The following is a 21,139-nucleotide window of genomic DNA, read 5'->3' on the forward strand; positions in this document are numbered from 1 at the left end:
TTAGGAGGCGAGAGGTGACAGAGAGGCTGAGTGAGGTCATGACACACACACACACACACACACACATTAGTTAGACTCATTTATAGGTGAGAGGTTAGTCATGTCTGGTTGTAACTACGAAATTGTCTCGGTAAAAGAGGAACCGTTCCTTGTTGTCTCTGAAAATAAGGAACGAGATCTTGCACGATGAGTGGCTGAACGGGAAGTCAAAAGGTTGACCGGAGGAATCGGCAATGAAAATAGAAGATGATGTTCTTTTGAACTGTGTTAAAAGTCATTGTAGTTTTGATCTGATCTATGTATAAAATGTATCTGTGACGTATAAAGGGGCGTCATTAATCAAACCCTGATGCTATAAAATAATTCTTTGTGCTTTGATTAAGTTGAAGATCAATTGCTGTCTGTAGTGATCTTCCCACGCGTGTATTAAAAATCATCATTTGACTTCACCCGGCCGGATCAGTGTGGTTATTCTTCGATCACCTCTTGTATCCTTAACACTTACATCACCACGGACTGCCATTTGGCTTTTCTACCTTTAAAACCCGGAGAGCAGCCAAATGGCTGGTAGGCTTTTAGCTAAGCTTTAGCTTCAGGCAAGTGGAAGCTAAATTGGCTAGTCATTCATATGTAAATTGGGTTGTTACCTGGGAATTCTGGAGGGAGGGGAGTGGGGGTGTGTGGATGAGGGGGTGGGGGAGCTGCTAAAAGCGGTGAGCTTCCTTTTGTGTTTCATCTTGATGCATTCTCAATCATCCAGGGAAACAAATCTCCAAAAGTCACCAACTTGGAGTGTTTCAGTTTGCCATCTTAGGGAGAAATCAACACACATGGGTGTATGTCCTTTGTTGCTGAGATTTATTGATAAAAACAGTACAAAAAATCAACCATTTGTACACATTTTTACAAATAATTATAAAAAGTGAGTGAGTACATTTCAACATTTTCAGCAATCACTCACAATCCTGGCACTGCCATGGTATCTGTAGTCTGCATTTACCACATGTGTATCTGTTGCAGTGAACACATCGCACAGTGGCATGATTGTTCTTGCAATTGTGTTTGACCTGACACATGGCTCTTTTTCCAGGGCTCGGTGTGGAGGGTTGTGTCAAAGGCAACTGTTCTTTTCTTGCCTTCTTCGCAGCTACATGAGAGTGAGCTAACTCCCTTGCAAGCTCCACCAGGAAGTCCACCCGTCTTTCCTTCGTCCCGGAGCATGCTTGATACAGCACATGTGCATTCAGTGCTGCCATGTCAATCATGTTATAAAACACGGCAACTGGCCAGCGCCGTGTTCCTCTGCGGACAGTGTACTCCCGAACCATCTGGTCCATCACATCCACGCCACACTTTGTTTTGTTGTAAAGGGTGACAGTGTTTGGCTTCCTTTTGGTAGTGTTATCAGTCTGAACCACGCTGTGCATGCTGCTAAGAATATAGACTGTCTTCTTCCGTTTGGCCGCATACGCCGTCAGCGTGGCAGCAGAGGTTGAAAACACCTAAGAAATAAGATAAATTGTTATTTCCATAGCACTTTTACACACAATGAAACACATAAACATAGAACCACAAAAGACCTGCAACATACCTGAGTGGTGAATTCATTGCGATCTGTCTGTCTAGTGGATTGAGGAATTTCCCTGCGAATCTTGTTGACTGTGCCGAGGATGGTGGTTTTCCGTCTAAGAAGTTTTTGCGCAAGTGAAAGCGATGTGAAAAAATTGTCCGTGGTAACATTTCTGCCCTTGTCTAGGAATGGTTCCATCAGCCTCATTACTACATTTTCAGAAAGTCTCTCCCCAGTGGGACGACTGGGGTCCTTGCCAAGATATGGGAAGACATTGCAAATGTACTTGGATTTTAGGTCGCAAGCCACCCAAAACTTGATCCCAAACTTGTCCGGCTTACTTGCAATATACTGCAGGAAACTGCACCGAGTCTTTGATGGGAAAAGCTGTTCATCAACGGTGATATGTAGACCAGGGTTGTAGCACGTGATGCAGTTGGTGACAAATGATCCCCACAAACTGGAAATTGCAGCGAACTTATCAGTCTTTGCTCGATCACTGCGGGTGGACTTGTCATCAAAGCGTAGGTGTTGCATGATTTCTTGGAAGCGGTTTCGTGCCATAGTTCCAATTATCTGTGGGTTTCCCAGGTTTGCTGACCAGCAGTCATTTAGAGATGGAACCCTGGTAACCCCCCGCAAGATGACAATTGCAATAAATGCCATTAGTTCAGGGAGGTCCATGAACCAATGAACATGCTCCGTTTGCTGTGCATGTTGAACAGTCCATTCTTGAATGCTACGAAGCATGTCAAGAGTGATGAAACACAGGAAGCTCCGAAGGCGACTCGTGATATTTCTCCTGGCCTTAGCCGTTGGCTCTCCATCTGCAGCGTACGCTTCTATTGGGGTGAAAGGGAGACAGGTCCCCACCTGTTCTTCACGCCACACTGTGCCATCTTTCGCTGTCTCAGTCCCCAAACAAGCTCTTTTTTTAGGTGCAGTCTCCTCATCTGCAGTGTGAACAAATTCAAATTGTGAGCAATGGGAAGGTCCAGTATCTCCTCCTCTGTATCAGAATAATGTCTGAAATATCTTACTTACAAACTACATCCACTTACTTATTTGAAATGAAATAGGAAATAACATGAAATGCAACTAACCGGAAGACTGATCAGACAGCTCTGAGTCCGAATCCGGCTGAACTTGTAGGTCTTCTCCATCCGAGTCACAAGGGTCGACTTCCCTCAGGATCATTTCCAAGGCCTGCTGAGTTGTGAGTCTTCTCTGCATTTTCTTTCCTTGGAGAGGAGGTCCGTACACCACAGAATTCTTCAGGGCAATGAAGGATTAGGCTAAGTGTAGTGAGATTGTATCATATATATAGGGCTTGGCTTCCTGATCAATGCTCCACTACCAAAAGGAAGCCAAGCCCTGCCACCCTTTACAACAAAACAAGGTGTGATCACATTGATGCCACAATGGACGACTGATCAATGCTCCACTACCAAAAGGAAGCCAAGCCCTGCCACCCTTTACAACAAAACAAGGTGTGATCACATTGATGCCACAATGGACGACTGATCAATGCTCCACTACCAAAAGGAAGCCAAGCCCTGCCACCCTTTACAACAAAACAAGGTGTGATCACATTGATGCCACAATGGACGACTGATCAATGCTCCACTACCAAAAGGAAGCCAAGCCCTGCCACCCTTTACAACAAAACAAGGTGTGATCACATTGATGCCACAATGGACGACTGATCAATGCTCCACTACCAAAAGGAAGCCAAGCCCTGCCACCCTTTACAACAAAACAAGGTGTGATCACAGGGCTTGGCTTCCTTTTGGTAGTGGACAATTGATCAGGAAGCCAAGCCAAGGTAAATGCAGACTACAGATACCATGGCAGTGCCAGGATTGTGAGTGATTGCTGAAAATGTTGAAATGTACTCACTCACTTTTTATAATTATTTGTAAAAATGTGTACAAATGGTTGATTTTTTGTACTGTTTTTATCAATAAATCTCAGCAACAAAGGACATACACCCATGTGTGTTGATTTCTCCCTAAGATGGCAAACTGAAACACTCCAAGTTGGTGACTTTTGGAGATTTGTTTCCCTGGATGATTGAGAATGCATCAAGATGAAACACAAAAGGAAGCTCACCGCTTTTAGCAGCTCCCCCACCCCCTCATCCACACACCCCCACTCCCCTCCCTCCAGAATTCCCAGGTAACAACCCAATTTACATATGAATGACTAGCCAATTTAGCTTCCACTTGCCTGAAGCTAAAGCTTAGCTAAAAGCCTACCAGCCATTTGGCTGGTGGCGGGTTTTAAAGGTAGAAAGGTAGAAGCCTGGGACTGCCAGTTAAACTGTAAATTGTAAATATTGTAAAACTTTTCTTCTGTCATTTAATGGTCGGGCATTGTACAGCTACAAGCATTTCACCCCCATGTCATACTGTGTATGGTTGTGTGTGTGTGACAAATAAAATTTGAATTTGAATTTGAATCCTTCCTCAATTTTTGAACCTTAACAATAGTGTGGATTAAATACATGCAATGTTTAAAAAACAATAGTTTAAGCAGAAACTTAAATTTCCGCCCCACCCTCCATACAGTGACATGACTTCCTGTGCTGAGCAGACATGTGTATCCTGCAGTGAGTGAGAGAGAAGAGCATTGTGGGTGGGAGTATTTTATGGCTGTAAACTCTGTCTTTGATACTGTTTAGTATCGTGTCAGATAACATCCAAGGGGTTGTCACGGATGTTTGCTGTGTTGCTGCTATAATTCTGATTTTCCTGATTCTGTGCATATGTGTGATTCAGTGTTCTCACACTAGCAACATAACACTGACCACTACCGTATACAACTCACGTTGTGTGAGTGTATGATTTAGGGCCTCCATCAGGTGCTCCTGTGTTGTTATGAGCACTCACTGAAATCAATTTATTTCATATACAGTTAGTAAAATGTTGCCTTTAGCCTGCATAACAAAATATATTTGATTGGAAAATATATCCATACATTCACAATATAGCTTGTTGTATATGAAGAAGAAACACTCAACACAGACATAACTTGTAGAACTGTATTCTACAAGTTTTCACCGTATATGGTTATAGTTTAGTATCATTTATGGACATTTTATACATCTACACAACACACAGCATGCACTGTGGATTTAAGAGCAGTGTTCATAGTGCAGAATATCCAAATAACCACAAAAACATGATGGGAGTAAATTTTGTGTAAACCTCTGAACAAGAAATTAGCTGATATGTTTGCACTAAAAAGCTTACTCACTAGCTTATTTGTACATTTACGTTCAATTCTGAACCCTCAGTTTCCCACAGACAGAACCAGCAGACTCTTTAACTAACATTTGCACAAAAATGAAATCTCCATTTAATACACACTAAAAACAACAGAATTAAATGGTAAATGGCCTGTATTTGTATAGCGCTATATTTAGTCCCTAAGGACCCCAAAGCGCTTTACACTACATTCAGTCATCCACCCATTCACACACACATTAACACACACATTCACACACTGGTGATGGCAAGCTACATTGTAGCCATAGCTGCCCTGGGGTGCACTGACAGAGGCGAGGCTGCCGGACACTGGCGCCATCCTTATCATATGTTGCTGCAACAGGTAGTGCTCTTGCTAACTCACATGACACAGTCAGTGTGATGATATCACTCCACTCTGATAAGAAATAGTCCCTTCTGCCCCGGCAGCTGTATCCTCCACTGTCAGACTCAGTAGCTCTGATGATTCTGTATTCATTGGATGTTGGAGGTGTGTTTAACTTGGCTGCTCTCTATTCAGGCAAGTTAACAACATACATAACTGCAACAAAATGTAAAAACTGAAGGCAAATTTCACATTTAATTTACTAATTAATCAGTAAATTAAATTTCAAATTCACCAAATCACATAATTTGGCTTTGTGGTGAGCAATATTTCCCTAGTGTAGAATGATCCTGCCTTGAGTAGTGCTGATGAATGCAGTCTTAACCTTGAGTCCCCCTCTCACTCCCCAATGTGATTAAAAATTAAAAATTTATGCAAAGATCACATTTTAGCAGTAGTAGTAACGTTAAATGAAAATTTTCTGGAGCACACTATTACACATGCATTTTGTTAATGATGACCACATTTTTTTTATTCGTCAAATCAAGTAAGGTTTATTTGTATAGCACGTCACCACATGTGATATTTATATATATTCTTTATGTGGTGCTAAAAAGGCACAGAAATTAACAGTGACACATTTATTGACAGTTTGGCAGGTTTGAACAGAATATGATGACAAAAGAGGAAATAAATTTCATACAGTCATGCCAGGCGTATTTCTTCTTTCTTTATGATTATTATCATTAAATTTTCTGCACACTGTTTTTTACACAGATAATGTACTGAAAGTGTAGTTATTTTAAATTGCAGAAAACATTTAAAATCATGGTAATGACTTCTTTAATAACCACCACAATAGCTATCAAGCCAAAAATGACACATGAAATGAAATGTAAAGTCTCCTGTAGCAGTCATATCACCATTCACCATTCCTGAGTTACTATTTATCGCATCATGTGCTGAAAGGGAACATGTACAGTATATACACACAGATACTCACGTGTGCATGTGTACATATATACATATACACATACGTGCACAAATAACATAAAGAACCAAGATAAACTAAGACAGAACAGACCCATAGCCGGTTTCAAAGGGACCCAAAAGCCTGTGAAAATAGCTAGGTCTTCAAGATTGATTAAACAATTTCCAAACAGGAGGGGGACTTTACAAAAGAGGGGAGACTCAGAGAAAGACCTCTCACCTTTAGATTTTAAGTGGAAGTGTGGACAAGACTGAAGGACAAGCAGAATTCAAGTGGAAAAGTGCAAAAGTATAAAAAAAAAAATGAAAGAAGCAGCTTTAACACCAATCCAGACAACTGTAAGGGCTACAGATGCAAAATATGTTCAATTACAGAGAAAATCTTCCTGGACCCTCTCCCAGCTGTCACAGGGAAAAAGGTGGGATACACCCTGAACATTTTGGCTAACACAGTCAGATGACTTTGGACATTCACAAACACAGTTAACCTAACATGCATGTCTTTGGACTGTAGGAGGAAGCGGAGTACTCTGAGAGAACCCACACAGGCACACATAAAATGCAAGCTGCACACAGAAAGGTCCAACTAGGTCGATTCAAACTCAGGAAATTCTTGCTGTAAAGCTGAAGCTTCTTTCTATGAACTTGGATGAAAATATATATACAGATGATGTAGACTTAATATGTGCCTATATTACCAAGAGCTGTTTTCCTGTAGTCTGACTTCAGAATAGATAGCGCCATCCGCTGCTGCCTGTGATGGTCTACCTGTAAATGGAGAAACCAATTAAGGTCCAGATTATGTGTGTTAGATGTTACATAAATTACAAAAACAATCAAGTTTAACTAACATGAACAGAAAACTGAAATTGAATTGAATGCTAGTTTAAAATACCTGCATTGTTCTGGGTTTCACCTTTGTTTTTGTGCATTACCAGGGCATACAGCAGATTATCATCTAAAAGATGACAGAAAACAGACAGTTTAATGATATTTCAGAAACTGAAATGCTGCAAAAGTGGAATCTAATTTTAAAAATATGTCCGTACATTTAAAAAAGGTACATCATAAAGGTTTTTTGTCAGTATCTTTTAAAAACTTTTGAAGATTTGGGTTAGTTAATCAAAACTGACCATGGACTTCAGAGTAGAGCGCTTCAAGCTGACATGCATTCTGGCTAACCTCAGAATCTGCAGAATCAACATGGGTTTGTTTGCACTGTGTTCTGTAAAATGTAGTAAAATAATTGAAAGAAAATAATGTTAAAAATATTGAAAAAAAAAGTGAATAGAAATAATTGATGACTAATAAACATGTATGCTCTTTAAGATGATTACTCAATAATTTTTATAAGGAAAATATATTATTTTGCATTAGAAACTGAAGGCAGAATCAGATTTTAATCAATTGAAAAGGCCTCACCCTTTGACTTTCAGATAAATCACGAGTAGGATAGCAATCAGTAAAATCCCACAAATAAATCCAATAATCATCTGCGCAGTAAATGAAGACTTTAAAGGCCTGGATACCGCTACAATAAAAAACAAATACATTTTATTTTTAAGTTTTATGTTCAGTTGTTTTCACAAAGTATGAATACTCACTACTATTAGTACATTAATGTGATTTAAAATGATCCATATTCACATAAAAACACCAAAAGTGTTGTTGCAGGGAGTATTTGCAAAAAGAAGGGCTGAAGAAGAGTTTTAAACAAACTTACCCTTTACTGACATCCAGCTCTGTGGTGACTGTTTTTCTGAATATTGACACTTGTAAAAGCCTTCATCTGATTTTGACACTGCAGGGATATTCAGCCTCCCTCTGGTGTCATTGCTGATGAGGTTATTATTTCGAAAGAAAAGCACAGAGGATTTTAAAGTTTTGTTCCTCAGTTTGCAGTGGAGCGTAACAGCTTCTCCCTCAGTAACTGGGTGGACGGGGCTCACAAGTATTATATTGCTTTCTGTAAAACAGCCAGACAATGTCACATCAGAATATGTACTAGAGGACGGCCCTGGTTACAAAAGACTTGTAGAAAATTCAGAGCATTGTCTGACAGATGTTAAAAGACCTCAGTTGCCTCACAAAATAGAGAGAGCTCTGGTCCATCCTGTAGAGTGGAGTTGTGCTTTTAACCCAGTCCAGTTTATTGTCAGTGTGTACTCCGAGGTATTTATTGTTCTCCACACTGTCTACACTGTCGACCCCCTGCATAAAACAGGGTTTACTGGTTTCCTGGTCCTCCTAAAGTCCACAGTCACTTCCTTGGTTTGTGTCACATTGAGCTGCAGATTATTCTGCTCCCACCACGAGACAAAGAGTGAACCACAGCCTGATACTCTGTCTCATCATCCCCACCGATGAATTCACCCTTCACAGAGTTATCAGAAATCATCTGAAGATGGCAGGTCTCAGTGCAGTGGCTGAAGTCTGTGGTGTAAAGGTACCAGGACACAAGAGAAGCATCCATCTGCATTGCTGTCAGCTTATCACCCAGGAGGGCTGGCCTGATGGTATTGAATGCACTGTAAAAGTCAAAAAGTGTGACCCTCACAGTGCTTGCTGGCTGGTCCAGATCGGCATAAACACAATTGAGAAGTTAGATGATGACATCTGCTGATGTTCGAAGTGGAGCTACTAAGATAAGTGAAGAGGTTCCTAATGTGGCCTGACTATAGATCGGAGCTGGTCGATGATGGAGGCACAGGCCTTGATGAGGCAGGGACTCGCCCCATCTGTCCAGTAGACTTCCCCAAGTGGAGTCTTACTATTTGTCTCTGAACCTGGTTGTGAGTGAAAGTGAAAGGTGGGGGAGAGGTGTCTGTTCTTTCATACTAGATTATGGTGCAGTGAGGAGACGGGAGAGAGTTGCACGGCTGTGGGTTGCAGGCTGACTACAGCTAAGTGAGTAGAAGGGTGAGCATTAACTGCAGTGTTGAATCTGTTGACGATTTGACACTGCTGAATGTAACTGACAAGACAGAGGAAGTAAATTGAACATCACGTCACATGAAAAGAGGGACTGTCAGAGCAGAACAGGAAGTGGCTAACAGAGACCATAACAATGTACTAATATTGCAAAGAAATAAAAAAACAACAACACTTAAACACAAGAAACCAAATACTACAGAAAACTTAAAATACTGTGTTGGAGACACAGGACCATGACAGGAACAGGAGACTACTAAAATAAAACAGGAAGTGACTAAACAAAGAAGCACCTAAGACAGGAATCTAAAGAGCTTGGAAAGGTTTTGGGTTAACCTCGGCCGATTGACAGGGACAGAGATTTAATAACAGATTTAATACAGGGAGGCAAGGAGAATTGAAACCAATGAAATTTGCAAAAGTCTAAAGACAAAATTGAGCAGATATCCATAAAGAACCAAACCTGAAATAAATAAAATTCAAAACTCAAAGACTCAGAACAATTAAACATAAAAGGTAAATACAAAAATTCAAAACTCAGGCAGAAAGATTGGGGCCTGTGGTAATGTAAGGTAACAGAAAGGTCTGATGACTTACTGGAGGCATGTTTTCACATTAATGACAAATTGAATAAAAAATAATAAGATAAAGGTGAGGAATGAGTATGTTGCATTTTTATATTTACAGAAACATAACTCTAACACTTTCAAAAGTATAATCTTATTGACTGAAAGGATGCTTACTGTGACACAATGTGGGCAGAACCTGCAGAGTCATACAGGAAAACAAACAAACAAACAAACAAAAAAGAAAAAAAAAGAAAAAAAGGATGTAAAAATACTTACTTTGCACCGTGTTGTTGACAGCATTGCTGAAGCCACCCAGTTTAGACTCACACCAGTACACGGCTGGTTTGGTTGTAGCATTTTTGATCGTGCAGGTGGATCCACTCATTGTTCCCCAGGCAGAACAGTTTGCAAGGTAGCCTGCTTCACTCAGCCTCATCACTCTCCACTCAGAAGGTTTCCCCTCACAGCGCAGTGAGACAGACTCTTCAGAGAAGTGCTGCACTCTGTCAGGAGTCACTTTGACAGTTGCAGTTGCTGAACTAGAATCTTAGAAACATGTAATGTGGGATCAAAACAGCCACTGAGATATTATGAAATTAGGAATCTAAGTGTTTCTTGAAGTAACTGTATTAACAGAAGCTGTATTGTTATGCATCATGGCAATGATATTACATTCACACTTACCTGCAGACCAAACAAATACAGGTTTGCTGTCCGAAGTGAAATGCTCTGGCTGTTGTCTTCCAGCTCTACATGCATATCCTGCCGTCTGTTTCTGTCCATGAACAATGTAGGAATTTTGTGCAGTTCCATTTTTACCACCTGGTAGCAGCTCAAAGTAGTAGCCCTTGCTTGAATTTTTGAAAAAAGCCTGATACCAGTAGAACCTCCATTCTGCAGAGTGATTTCTAACACTGCAGTGTAGAGTCACTGATGCCCCAGGACTCAGCCATGATGAAGACACACTGAGATTAGGTTTGGGTTTATCTTTCAGAAGGAACACATGCATGTCCACGTAAGTAAAGCAAACAATACTCAGCAGTTCTTCAAGATATTTTTGTCATTTTCTTACACAATCTTTAGTAACTATGTTAGTTTTGTGTTCCTTGTCCGTAATACATTGTCAAAGAAACTGCTCAAGTAGCAAAGATGAGTAATCACAGCACGCATAAGTAGTGTTTGTGTTAAAGAAATAAGATTTTGCAGAATTACTGCCTAAACTGGCAGTAATTCTGCAAATAAAATATGGTTGATGGTATTTATGTGATATATATCTATCTGAAGTGATGCAACAGAAACAAAAGAAAAAGCATTCAATCACCTTCAGTTTGTCCGCAAGACAGAAGTGTGTTCAGCACTGAAATAGAAGTTAATACTTATAAAACTTAAAATTAACCTTGCATTTAAAACTTCCTGGTGGTTTACTGATGACAGTATTGTGTGTAATTAACAATGTCACTACTAAGTTAAGTTAGACCTGTGCCAGCTACCCTGCATTAACTAAAAGGTGATCAAAGTGAAGTGGATAAAAATACCATACTGTCTGCGCTCTTAAAGAAACTAATATAAAAATAGACATTGCATAATGTAAATATTCTGTATACTTACAAACCAACCCAGATGCACAGAAGAAAGCATGTCCCATCCTGACATTCAACACTGAAAATGGTGAAAATGTCTCTGTACTTGTGAGAAATGTTTCCACTTTGATGCTCTGATGCATATGAACAAGATAAAAAGAGAAGTGTGGGTGAAAGGAAGCTATATCTCTTATCAGCGTGAGCACACTTGCTTTCTGCGGAGTCCTTTTCTCAGGCCACACCATCTCTCCTCCCTTTCCTGTTTTAAATAAAGCTCTCACAACTGCAGTTACTTCAGTTTTGAACATGTCCCCTGTCAACACAATAATGATAAATAGTAACTCATGAATAGTGACTTGACAGCTGCATGAGGGTTTACATTTTATTTCATGTGTCATTTTTGGCTTGGTAATTATTGTGGCTGTTATTAGAATAAGTCATGAGAATAACTTTAAAGGGTTAAACTAATGTTTTCTGCAATTAAACTAATGACATTTTCAGGACATTGTCTGTGTAGAGAAAACATGTTAGAGCAAAATGAATAATATACCGTATTTATGAAATACATTTCTACATAATATATGTAGGAATATGTTTGAAACAGTAGTTTTGATTGCTATTTTTAGTCCCTATTTAGGATTACAAAAGATGCAATTTGTACTAAGCTGTTACTGTGATACTGCAGGGTTTAGCAGACAGGTTGCAGTCAAACACTGACTGATAGGTCTTGGAACCATTTCTACCAAAGGTTAACATAGATTCAATAAATTATAAATGACATAATATCACCCTCTAGTGCCTATCTGCTGTAAACACAGTCCATCATTGTACTGTGCTTTGTGTTATAAGATTGATTTTTTCTGGAGGGGGTGGTCTGACTTTTTTTTGTTCCTGTATTATTATTTTTGTGATTTTGATGCTTTAAAAGTAAAACTGAATTGAATTGCGTGTAAAGTTAAATATTTCATTGTTTACATTTTTTACAATTTTGATGATTACAGCTTACAGCCTAAAAAAATACATCTAACAATTACAGACATATAAACTCAAGTCAAGTGGCTTTATTGTCATGTCAACCATATACAGTGGTTCAGTACACAGTGAAACGAGACAGCATTCCTCCAAGACCTTGGTGCTACATAAAACAGTAAATCAATACAGGACTACATAAAGTGCACACTACATTGGATCAATACCAAAATGTTGTTGCCCATCGTTAATGCAAGATGCATAGCAAAGCATGTAGAAAGCAACAAAAAATGACTCAAGAAATCATGCTACATCCTGGCTTGTCCAAGTCAGAAGGCTTTAAACAAAAATCCAGACAGAGAGCAATGGAGAGGTGTGACTGCAGAAAGGAGGGCACTTTCATAACCAAGCTCACTCAGAACAGGGGTACCTCAAGCCCAGGTGTTCCAACATTATATGCAGAGATGAAAGGATAAAGCTGTTCAGTTGGTCTCAAAATTGCGAAAAAAAAAAAAAAAAAAAAAGTTGCTTGGTTGATTTTTGACCAACCCAGATTGCCAAAATTTTGAGATTTTGAGTCTTTGTCTGAAAATAGTATTTTCCCATTTTCAGTGAAGATCGGAAGAAAAATGGTGCATGAGCAAATTATTAGGTCCAATATAGAGGAAAATTTTTATAGCGGAGAATTTACTCTGATTGGATTTTCTAAACACTCATTTTTCAAAATAATAGAACCCCAGTACTAAATGTCTATTAACTTTAAGCTGTCTCTGTGATTTGATATTCATATTGTATACATGGTCATTTAGTTGAAAGTTACAAAAGATAAATCCTTTACATTTTTACAATTATATTGTAGAGCTATATCATGATAGAACAAAAACACTGCTCAGGCCAAAATAAAAAAAAGATAAAAACCCAAACTATAACTGCATACAATTTCCATGAAGAAATGCATTTATTCACACATTTAAATCCATACAGTATTATATCAGTCCTCTTTTAGGTAATGTTCAAAAACTTTCAATACATGCATTTATAGTATTTCTTTGTACCCATAGAGGAACCTATCTTATGTTACACTGCAAAAGCTAACTTTAAATCATGTTTTATTATTAAATGAATACAGATAATATGAACACTAAATGAAAACACCTTGTCTGTACCATATATTATATATATTGTATACTGTATATTATAATGATGATGACTATCACTAAAAAAAACTGTACAAAATACTGAACAAGCTACAGACATTTCTGTATAAGAAGCTTGAGGTTGGTTTTACTGCTACAATTCGGTTCAATGACCTGTAAAACAGCCACAAAAAGGACATAGGGATTATCATTTAGTAACAATATTATGAGCTAAAGAGTACAAATAAATCACTAAATATAACAGTCATGTTAGCTTAATTACAGAGGGCACTTCCTAATTTAACTTCAGAATAAACTGCTTCATCAGCTGATGCATGACTCGAGTTTACTGTGACTGGAGAGAATATTATTTAAAAGGCTTAGCTGTAAACTCATAATAAAAAGTAAGTCTTTAACTCACAGGTCAATTAAGTTAGTTCTCAATTGTATCTGAGACAAATACAGAGTATGACATATTAGTGATACAAACTAAAATGTATTCAAGTAAAAAAATAAGTAAAGCAGATTTTCATGTTATTTATTCCAGTCAAATTTTAAGATCATCACTGGAGAGGATGGCAGGCTTTACTTACGCTGGTTGTTCTTGGATGCTCTTTTATTGTGACGGTTGACCTGGGCATACGTTGGACTGTCTTCTAAAAAATAAATGAGATCTCAGGATGCATTTATGCCGCAGAAAACAATGATATACAGCTGCTGAACTTGTGGACAGCCTTAGAAGTTGACATAAATCGTATGAATTTCATAATATTCTTTACTATTATTATTATTATTACACAAAGCTGTGTGTTTGTTTGTTTGTTTTAACCCCCCTGTGTGGCACCATTCCAGGAAGCATATTCATCAAACTCTGACTTTAAAAACAAACAATAAGTTGATTAACTCTGAAATTGGCAACTCTGTGTCTTCTGTTCCAGAACAGCTGATCAGAGTTAGTTCAGTCAAATCTGAATATGTTCACCCGATGCATGAGCAGAGAAAAAAGCAATCATCAGTGGATCCCCAATACTGCAATTCAACATGCCAATGGGTAAAAAAATATGGAACGCCAGGACTGCCATAATGAATTAATTAAATACACCATTAAATAATTAATTAAATGTGGCAATAATTAATTAAAATTGGAATTAATTAATTAAATAAATAGTTATGACACATGTAATTAATTAATTATTGACACATTTAATTAATTATTTATGTAGTTCACGTTTTAATTAATTATTGACACATTTAATTAATTAATTATTGACACATTTAATTAATTATTTATGTATTTCACGTTTTAATTAATTATTGACACATTTAATTAATTAATTATTGACATATTTAATTAATTATTTATGTATTTCACATGTTAATTAATTATTGACACATTTAATTAATTATTGACACATTTAATTAATTATTTAATGATATATTTATTTATTTCATTTTGGCAGTCTTGGCGCCTGGCTCTCATCATGAAATAATTTTATCTGTCAGCCTCACCCATCAAACTCAGGGGGCGGGGTTAACGCTGATCGAGTCAAAACCATTGCTTTGGCCTGGTGGCCATTGTTTCTAGCACACAACAACCGGCATGTGGAAGCTAACAGAACTGAGCTTTGAAAAACCCTGTTTGTGTGTCACCAAATACCGTTTTAATATTTTTTAGCCGAGAATGTAGTGGTTTAATCTTCATGTGTCTGGTCGGTTTGTCAAGATACAGCCTCTTTGCAAAAGTGTTTCGATGATTTCGGAGATGTCGTCCCAGTCTCACGGCAAAGCGTGGGATAGACCCGCTCGCCTCGCAAGCAATCCCACCGACAAAGCGCAGGCCCCGGTACACAGCTGTAGTAACCCCCGCTGACTTCTTTTACTGAGGTTATATTTATCGGTGTTTTATTTCCTGATGTTCTTATGTGTCCTACGTGTTTCAGTCGCCAATTCTGAATTATAACTAACATTAAAAACATGTTTAAGGAGGAGAGAGAGCAAATAAATCTGTTTAACATCTGATCTTTGGGTTTTTGTTCAGTAATCAGCGTGACCTGTGTATAAACGCATAAAAGAGATAACGTTGGTGTTTCCGTCATGTAGTAACTGCTGGCTTTAACTGTACAAAGGTCGTTCGACACTATGAAACACATACAGACTTCATGATGTTCGGCTAATATTTTTATTGTGAATATTAATCATGCTGACCTCGCTCTGTACACCACGCAGCGAGGTCAGCATATCCACGATATCCTCAGCTCCATGAGTTAACACAGAGTTTCCCAGCTGACTATCTAACTGCCAACTATTCCAGAGACGTGAAAATATACAGCATAAAGAAAAGTGTAAGAGACTCAGCAGCAGATTAGAATAACAGTTATACATTTAATAAATCACCAAATGAATCCAAGAAACGGGCAAACCTGTTCCGACAATTTGAATTTGTATTCCCTCAGCTGCAGACTCGCTGCTGTTTAAATGTTTGAAAAGGAAGATTAGATATAAACAAACGTCAAACATAGACTCAGTCTGCCTTCACATTTGATATGAGGCCAGCACGTATAGTGGCCTCAGCAGGCTATTACTGAAATACACGTGCTATATCATAAACTATGATATAAACAGGGAGGTCCTATTAACATGTTTAGTTTTAAAGGACACCTTCCTGCCTTTAGTCTCATTCATGAGCAGTATTCGTTTTCTTCTAACATCCAGAAGTCTGCACAATGTGTTTCATAGTTTGTAACAAGCCTTTGACAGGTAAACATAACATGACCGAAAAAGCAAAAAAAAAAAAAAAAAAAAAAAAGAGAGAGAGTGTTGACATAAGAAGAGAAAATTCTCTCAATTATGGAGACAGACAAATGGTTCATTTATGTTTGATGTGTGTTTATTCCTCCCTAAATATCGTAGGTGAAGTTCGCCATGCACGTCAGATTTTCCTGCGCATTTTTATACCTCTGCCAACAGAGAGAGAAAAAAAATCACATTCTAACAGACAGCTGGTGCTTAGAATACAGTTGAATAACTATTAAAAAACAGATGATATTTAGATGATAGTTCAGTCTAACACATGTGCCACTGAACCATTAAACGTCTGTGAAACTATGCAGTTATGAAACGTAACTTTAACCTCAGCCAAACCGATTTGCTCAGTTGTAAATAAAACAGCGAAGTAAACGTGACCCGACAGACAGAACCTGAGTGAATGAAGTCCAGCGTTTAACCACTGAGAGCTAAAACTCAGCTGAGGTTTGAAAGCTGTGTGCCGGTGATTGGACATCAGCCGCTGATCAAGCTGTTCGCCTATAAAGTGCTCTGTAAGGAAACAAGCTCCAGCAGCTCTGCGCTCGGGGAAAATACTATATTTACTTATCTTGTGCAGAAAAATGCGCTGACATTGCGTTATATCGAGCACCGGCTGCCCAGTTAAACTGTGACTATCACCAGGTAACTAGGCGTGTTTCTTGAATTAGCAGCAGGTGTTAAACAGCTGACAGATGAGGAGGAGGATGCATGCAGGTAAACTGAGGGTCTGCTGAGCTGATCGCTGGTTTCGTGAGAAAAATGTCAGCTCGTTCTTTATGTTACAGAAGCACAGAGACACAAGACCAGGCGGAAAGAGACGATCGTTCGGTGAAAATGAGAATCTGCGAATGCAACATGTGGAACACGGAGAGTGGAATATGTAAACAAACCGGTTAATGTACCCCCTCGGTGCGCTCTGCATGCTAACTGTTAGCAGAGCTAGTGAAATCTCTGAAAACATCTGAGCACTTTTGCAAGCATGTTCTATGTTGACAACCTGACCAGACATACGTCGCGACATTCGCGGCTAAAACACCATTAAAAGTGTAGCTGGTGACAGAAAAACGGGGTATTTTAAAACTACACCACCACCATTGCTGCCTGTGATTTGATCTGCATTCTGGGATAACTGGCTGCCCCAAGTCTACACAAGCAGTCGATTATCTAGGATCGACCTGTTTTGACTTACTTTGCACGGCAACCAATCAAATGTTAGAGAAGCTGCATGGGCAGCGTTAACCCCGCCCCCTGAGTTTGATGGGTGAGGCTGACAGATAAAATTATTTCATGACGAGAGCCAGGCGCCAGGACTGCCAAAATGAAATAAATAAATATATCATTAAATAATTAATTAAATGTGTCAATAATTAATTAAATGTGTCAATAATTAATTAAAATGTGAAATACATAAATAATTAATTAAATGTGTCAATAATTAATTAATTAAATGTGTCAATAATTAATTAAAATGTGAAATATATAAATAATTAATTAAATGTGTCAATAATTAATTAATTACATGTGTCATAACTATTTATTTAATTAATTAATTCCAATTTTAATTAATTATTGACACATTTAATTAATTATTTAATGGTGTATTTAATTAATTCATTATGGCAGTCCTGGCGTTCCATAAAAAAATAGCAGACCATTCATTTTAATACAGAGGACCAAGAAATAAGATATGACAAGAGATTGACATTCACAATATGAATGTCAATCTTTAAAAACAGAAAAGAAGACAACAGTATATATTTTTTTTTCTTAAGCCTATCCTGTCTGGCAGCGTTTGCAATCAATGTCATATCCTCAACAGTTGACCTGTCCTAAGTGGCTCAGTGCAGGGAGTGAGCACTGCTGTAAATAAGTCATTTTGGATTAATCTTGCACTACGGATCGGGAGGAGAGCACTGCACAAGAGTCGGGAATTTTGCCACGGAAGAAATCGCACTGTTTGTTCTAACACTGTAAATAAATTCACTGCCGCAACCAGGAAAGTCCTCCATTTGGGTCCAGTTCCTAACTAAATGTGATAAACTGTTGTTCCAAACACATTTTGGTTTTTCAAGATCAGCTCTATAAATTTGCTATGGGCGCTTCCTTTTCAGGGTTTATCTGTTTATTTTGTCACTTTTATCCATGTTATTTCAATTATTACATTGTATATGGTACACAATATGACAATGTCTAAGACAGGACAGCCGGGCAGGGGAGGGGGACCTAATAAAAGGAAAGAGTACAAATAGAATTGTACAATGTATCACCGACTGCCACACCGGTAAGAAAAATGAACATACAGCACCTGGAACACAAAAATTCAAAAAATGCACCTATACTTGGTACTAACTAAATGAATGTGGAAGCAGTCATGTAAGTACACAAAATAGCAAACTAATTCAAGTCTAGGATTTCAGTTCTTGTTAAAACATAAACTTCTGCAAATTAATTCACTTGTCAATGCATCTTTATGAATGAGGAAATGAATGTGTCAGTCAGCTGGTTCAAGTCTAGAAGGAGAGGAGGAGTCAGAGAAACTCAGAGTTTATAGAAGAAAACCTGCCAGTGAGCAGGTTAGGTTTACAGAGACTGTCACCCCAGAAACCGACTAAGAATTGAAGTTAACACTCTTTCTGGAACAGAAAACCCCAGTTTCACTCATTACAACTCAGAGCTGTTAGCTAACCCTGCTTCCTAGAACAGGACAGTACAGACACTAGATAATGCAGAAGATGGACTATAAGACAATCTATGGGTGCACCAACTCTTTGTGTAAGGTACAGATAGAAGAGAAACTACCAAACAAATCTCTTTGAGACTCAGAAGGAACTGATGCATACAGTTGGCCAAAAATTGAAAGGAAAAAAAAAACCCTAAACAAAAAAACAACACACATCCACAACACAAAAAGGATCAGGCAATTGACAAAGGCAAACAAACATCAATATCATAGCTTTTGTTAGTGATTTAAACTGTGAGTACATACAAACAAAAAAGTAAAATAGATTCACAATTTTAGAATTCACAATCATTAATTATGACAGTAAATTATTAATATAAACTAAAATGCATACACAAATAAGAAAAAAGACTTCATTTTTAATCAGAAATTATTATTTTTATGATAATTATCAAGTTCAACACTGGAGATTATAGCAGGCTTTACTTACCCTGGTTTTCCTTAGCTTTTGCTTTATTGTGACAGTTGATCTCGGCATATGTTGGAATGTCTTCTATAATAAGAAAGGAGATTTGAGAATATATTTCTATCAGTGGCTCACTGGCTTACTAAGAATTTTGATTCCCTTGTAGTTGGAGCACACCCTCTGGCCCCCTTTCTTAGAAAGGGGAACCACCAACAGTGAGTGTCCCAGTTCAGAGGCAATGCCCCTGATGTCCATGCAATGTTGCAAAGGAATGTCAACGAAGACAGCCCTACAACACTGATGTTCCTCAAGGAACTCAAGGTGAATCTCATCCATCTCAGGGAACCTGCCACCAAGGACCTGTTTAACTACTGACTCCGCCTCCAGTGATGGGTGAGTAATCCCCCTCGCCCCAGACTCAGCACATGATGATTTAATCTTTTTTTTTTCTTTTTTCTTTTGGGCCTTTAAATAAAGAGTTTTGTTTTGTTTGGGATTTTCCCCAGTTTACACAAATGTGTACATATGGGGTCAAAAGTATACATACACTCTTACAAATAATTTGGTAAGAGGTCCTTCAGCAAGTTGCACCTTGATCAAGTGCTTTGGGTCACAATAAGCAAGCTTCTGGATTAATTTTTGAGATCAAGCTTTTGGGAAAGCCATTCCAGAAGTTTACTTTTAGCCTGCTTTATCGATTAAAAAAATATCTTTGATCTGTGGTTGTTATCATTGTCCTGTTGAAACACTCAGTTGTGCCCAAGTTTAAACCCTCTAGCTACTGAGTAAGGGTGACGTTTAAGAATTTAGAGGTAGTCCTCCTTTCATTATTCTAACCACTTCCAGACCTTGGCAAGGTGGTGAGAAATTTGAATAACTTGTACTTACATACAGTTGTTTAGGACTGTCCCATTGGAAAGTTCATTCCAGAAGCTCAAAGTTCTGACATTAGCCCAATTGAAAATATGTTGACTACACTTAACTGTGTCAAAAGAAATTAATAAAAGCTGAGAACTACCATGATACTCATGCCCTTGATGAGTGTATGTAAACTTTTGACCACAGCTATATGTGTATGTGTATATATACATGTATGTATGTTTATATGTATGTGATTAAATGTGAATGCACTTCTATAACTTATAGATTTTTATATAGACTTATATATTTATTACCGAGACTGCTTTCTAATCTGACTTCGGAGTAAAGTTCCTCATTAGATGCTGCAGGACTTGATTTTTCTGTGAATGGAGAGAAGATCATTTAAAGCACTGATCTGCAGTGTTATGATTACCAATTATAATGTACTTGAAAGGAAGACAATTGATATCTCTACTAAGGAAAAGAAAGAAGGAGTATGATAGCATCAACTGATTTACAAATCTTGATGTAAACTGTGACTACAGACATAAAAATGCATAAAAAGATTTATATTTTCAAGAAAAGATAAGCATATTGAAAAATATTCAGTGGGACTGATGACAGATGTTGCCAGTTATTTCCTTTCTTTACTTTTTTGGGTGGTGTGTGACCTCAACATAAATCAGACTCATATTAAAAAAAAAAAAAAAGTCAGATTTTTTTCATCCAAAATGTGATACAGAGCTGTTGAATTAATAGACAGATTCAGAGGTGGACTAAAACTATTTTTAAGACACTGAAAAGAAAATCAGCTTTTTGTCACTGACACCGCAGCTAATGCATGCTTATTGATTTTATATATAAGATAAAACAATGTAACAAAAGATTTCTTTGTTGTAAAAATAATTCTCAGCAATAAATATTATACCATTGTGAATCCTGTTTATTTCTCCTTTAATGGTGTCACATTTGTAAGGAAAATGTATTT

General features: G+C 37.9%; 2 protein-coding genes across 2 annotated transcripts in view; both read right to left on the reverse strand.

The window, feature by feature from the left end:
* LOC146579867 (Fc receptor-like protein 5) overlaps nucleotides 1-11,909 on the reverse strand; it is a 97,113-nt gene extending 85,204 nt beyond the window's left edge. Inside the window, exons 1-2 of the mRNA XM_085265732.1 lie at nucleotides 10,339-11,909; nucleotides 9,931-10,200 (exon numbers count right to left, since the gene is read on the reverse strand). Of these exons, the coding sequence (XP_085121858.1) occupies nucleotides 9,931-10,200; nucleotides 10,339-10,663 (595 nt within the window). The 5' untranslated portion in view covers nucleotides 10,664-11,909. The remainder of the gene's footprint in view (nucleotides 1-9,930; nucleotides 10,201-10,338) is intronic.
* Nucleotides 11,910-12,158: 249 nt separating this feature from the next.
* LOC146579871 (Fc receptor-like protein 5) overlaps nucleotides 12,159-21,139 on the reverse strand; it is a 55,405-nt gene continuing 46,424 nt past the window's right edge. The window contains exons 19-22 of the mRNA XM_085268012.1: nucleotides 20,466-20,531; nucleotides 19,315-19,377; nucleotides 13,933-13,995; nucleotides 12,159-13,513 (exon numbers count right to left, since the gene is read on the reverse strand). Of these exons, the coding sequence (XP_085124138.1) occupies nucleotides 13,506-13,513; nucleotides 13,933-13,995; nucleotides 19,315-19,377; nucleotides 20,466-20,531 (200 nt within the window). The 3' untranslated portion in view covers nucleotides 12,159-13,505. The remainder of the gene's footprint in view (nucleotides 13,514-13,932; nucleotides 13,996-19,314; nucleotides 19,378-20,465; nucleotides 20,532-21,139) is intronic.

The sequence above is a fragment of the Mchenga conophoros genome, linkage group LG3 (assembly GCF_057382185.1).
Source record: "Mchenga conophoros isolate Kocher_MC1m ecotype Shallow Benthic linkage group LG3, M_conophoros_male_GT1.1, whole genome shotgun sequence".
Classification (NCBI taxonomy): Eukaryota; Metazoa; Chordata; class Actinopteri; order Cichliformes; family Cichlidae; genus Mchenga; species Mchenga conophoros.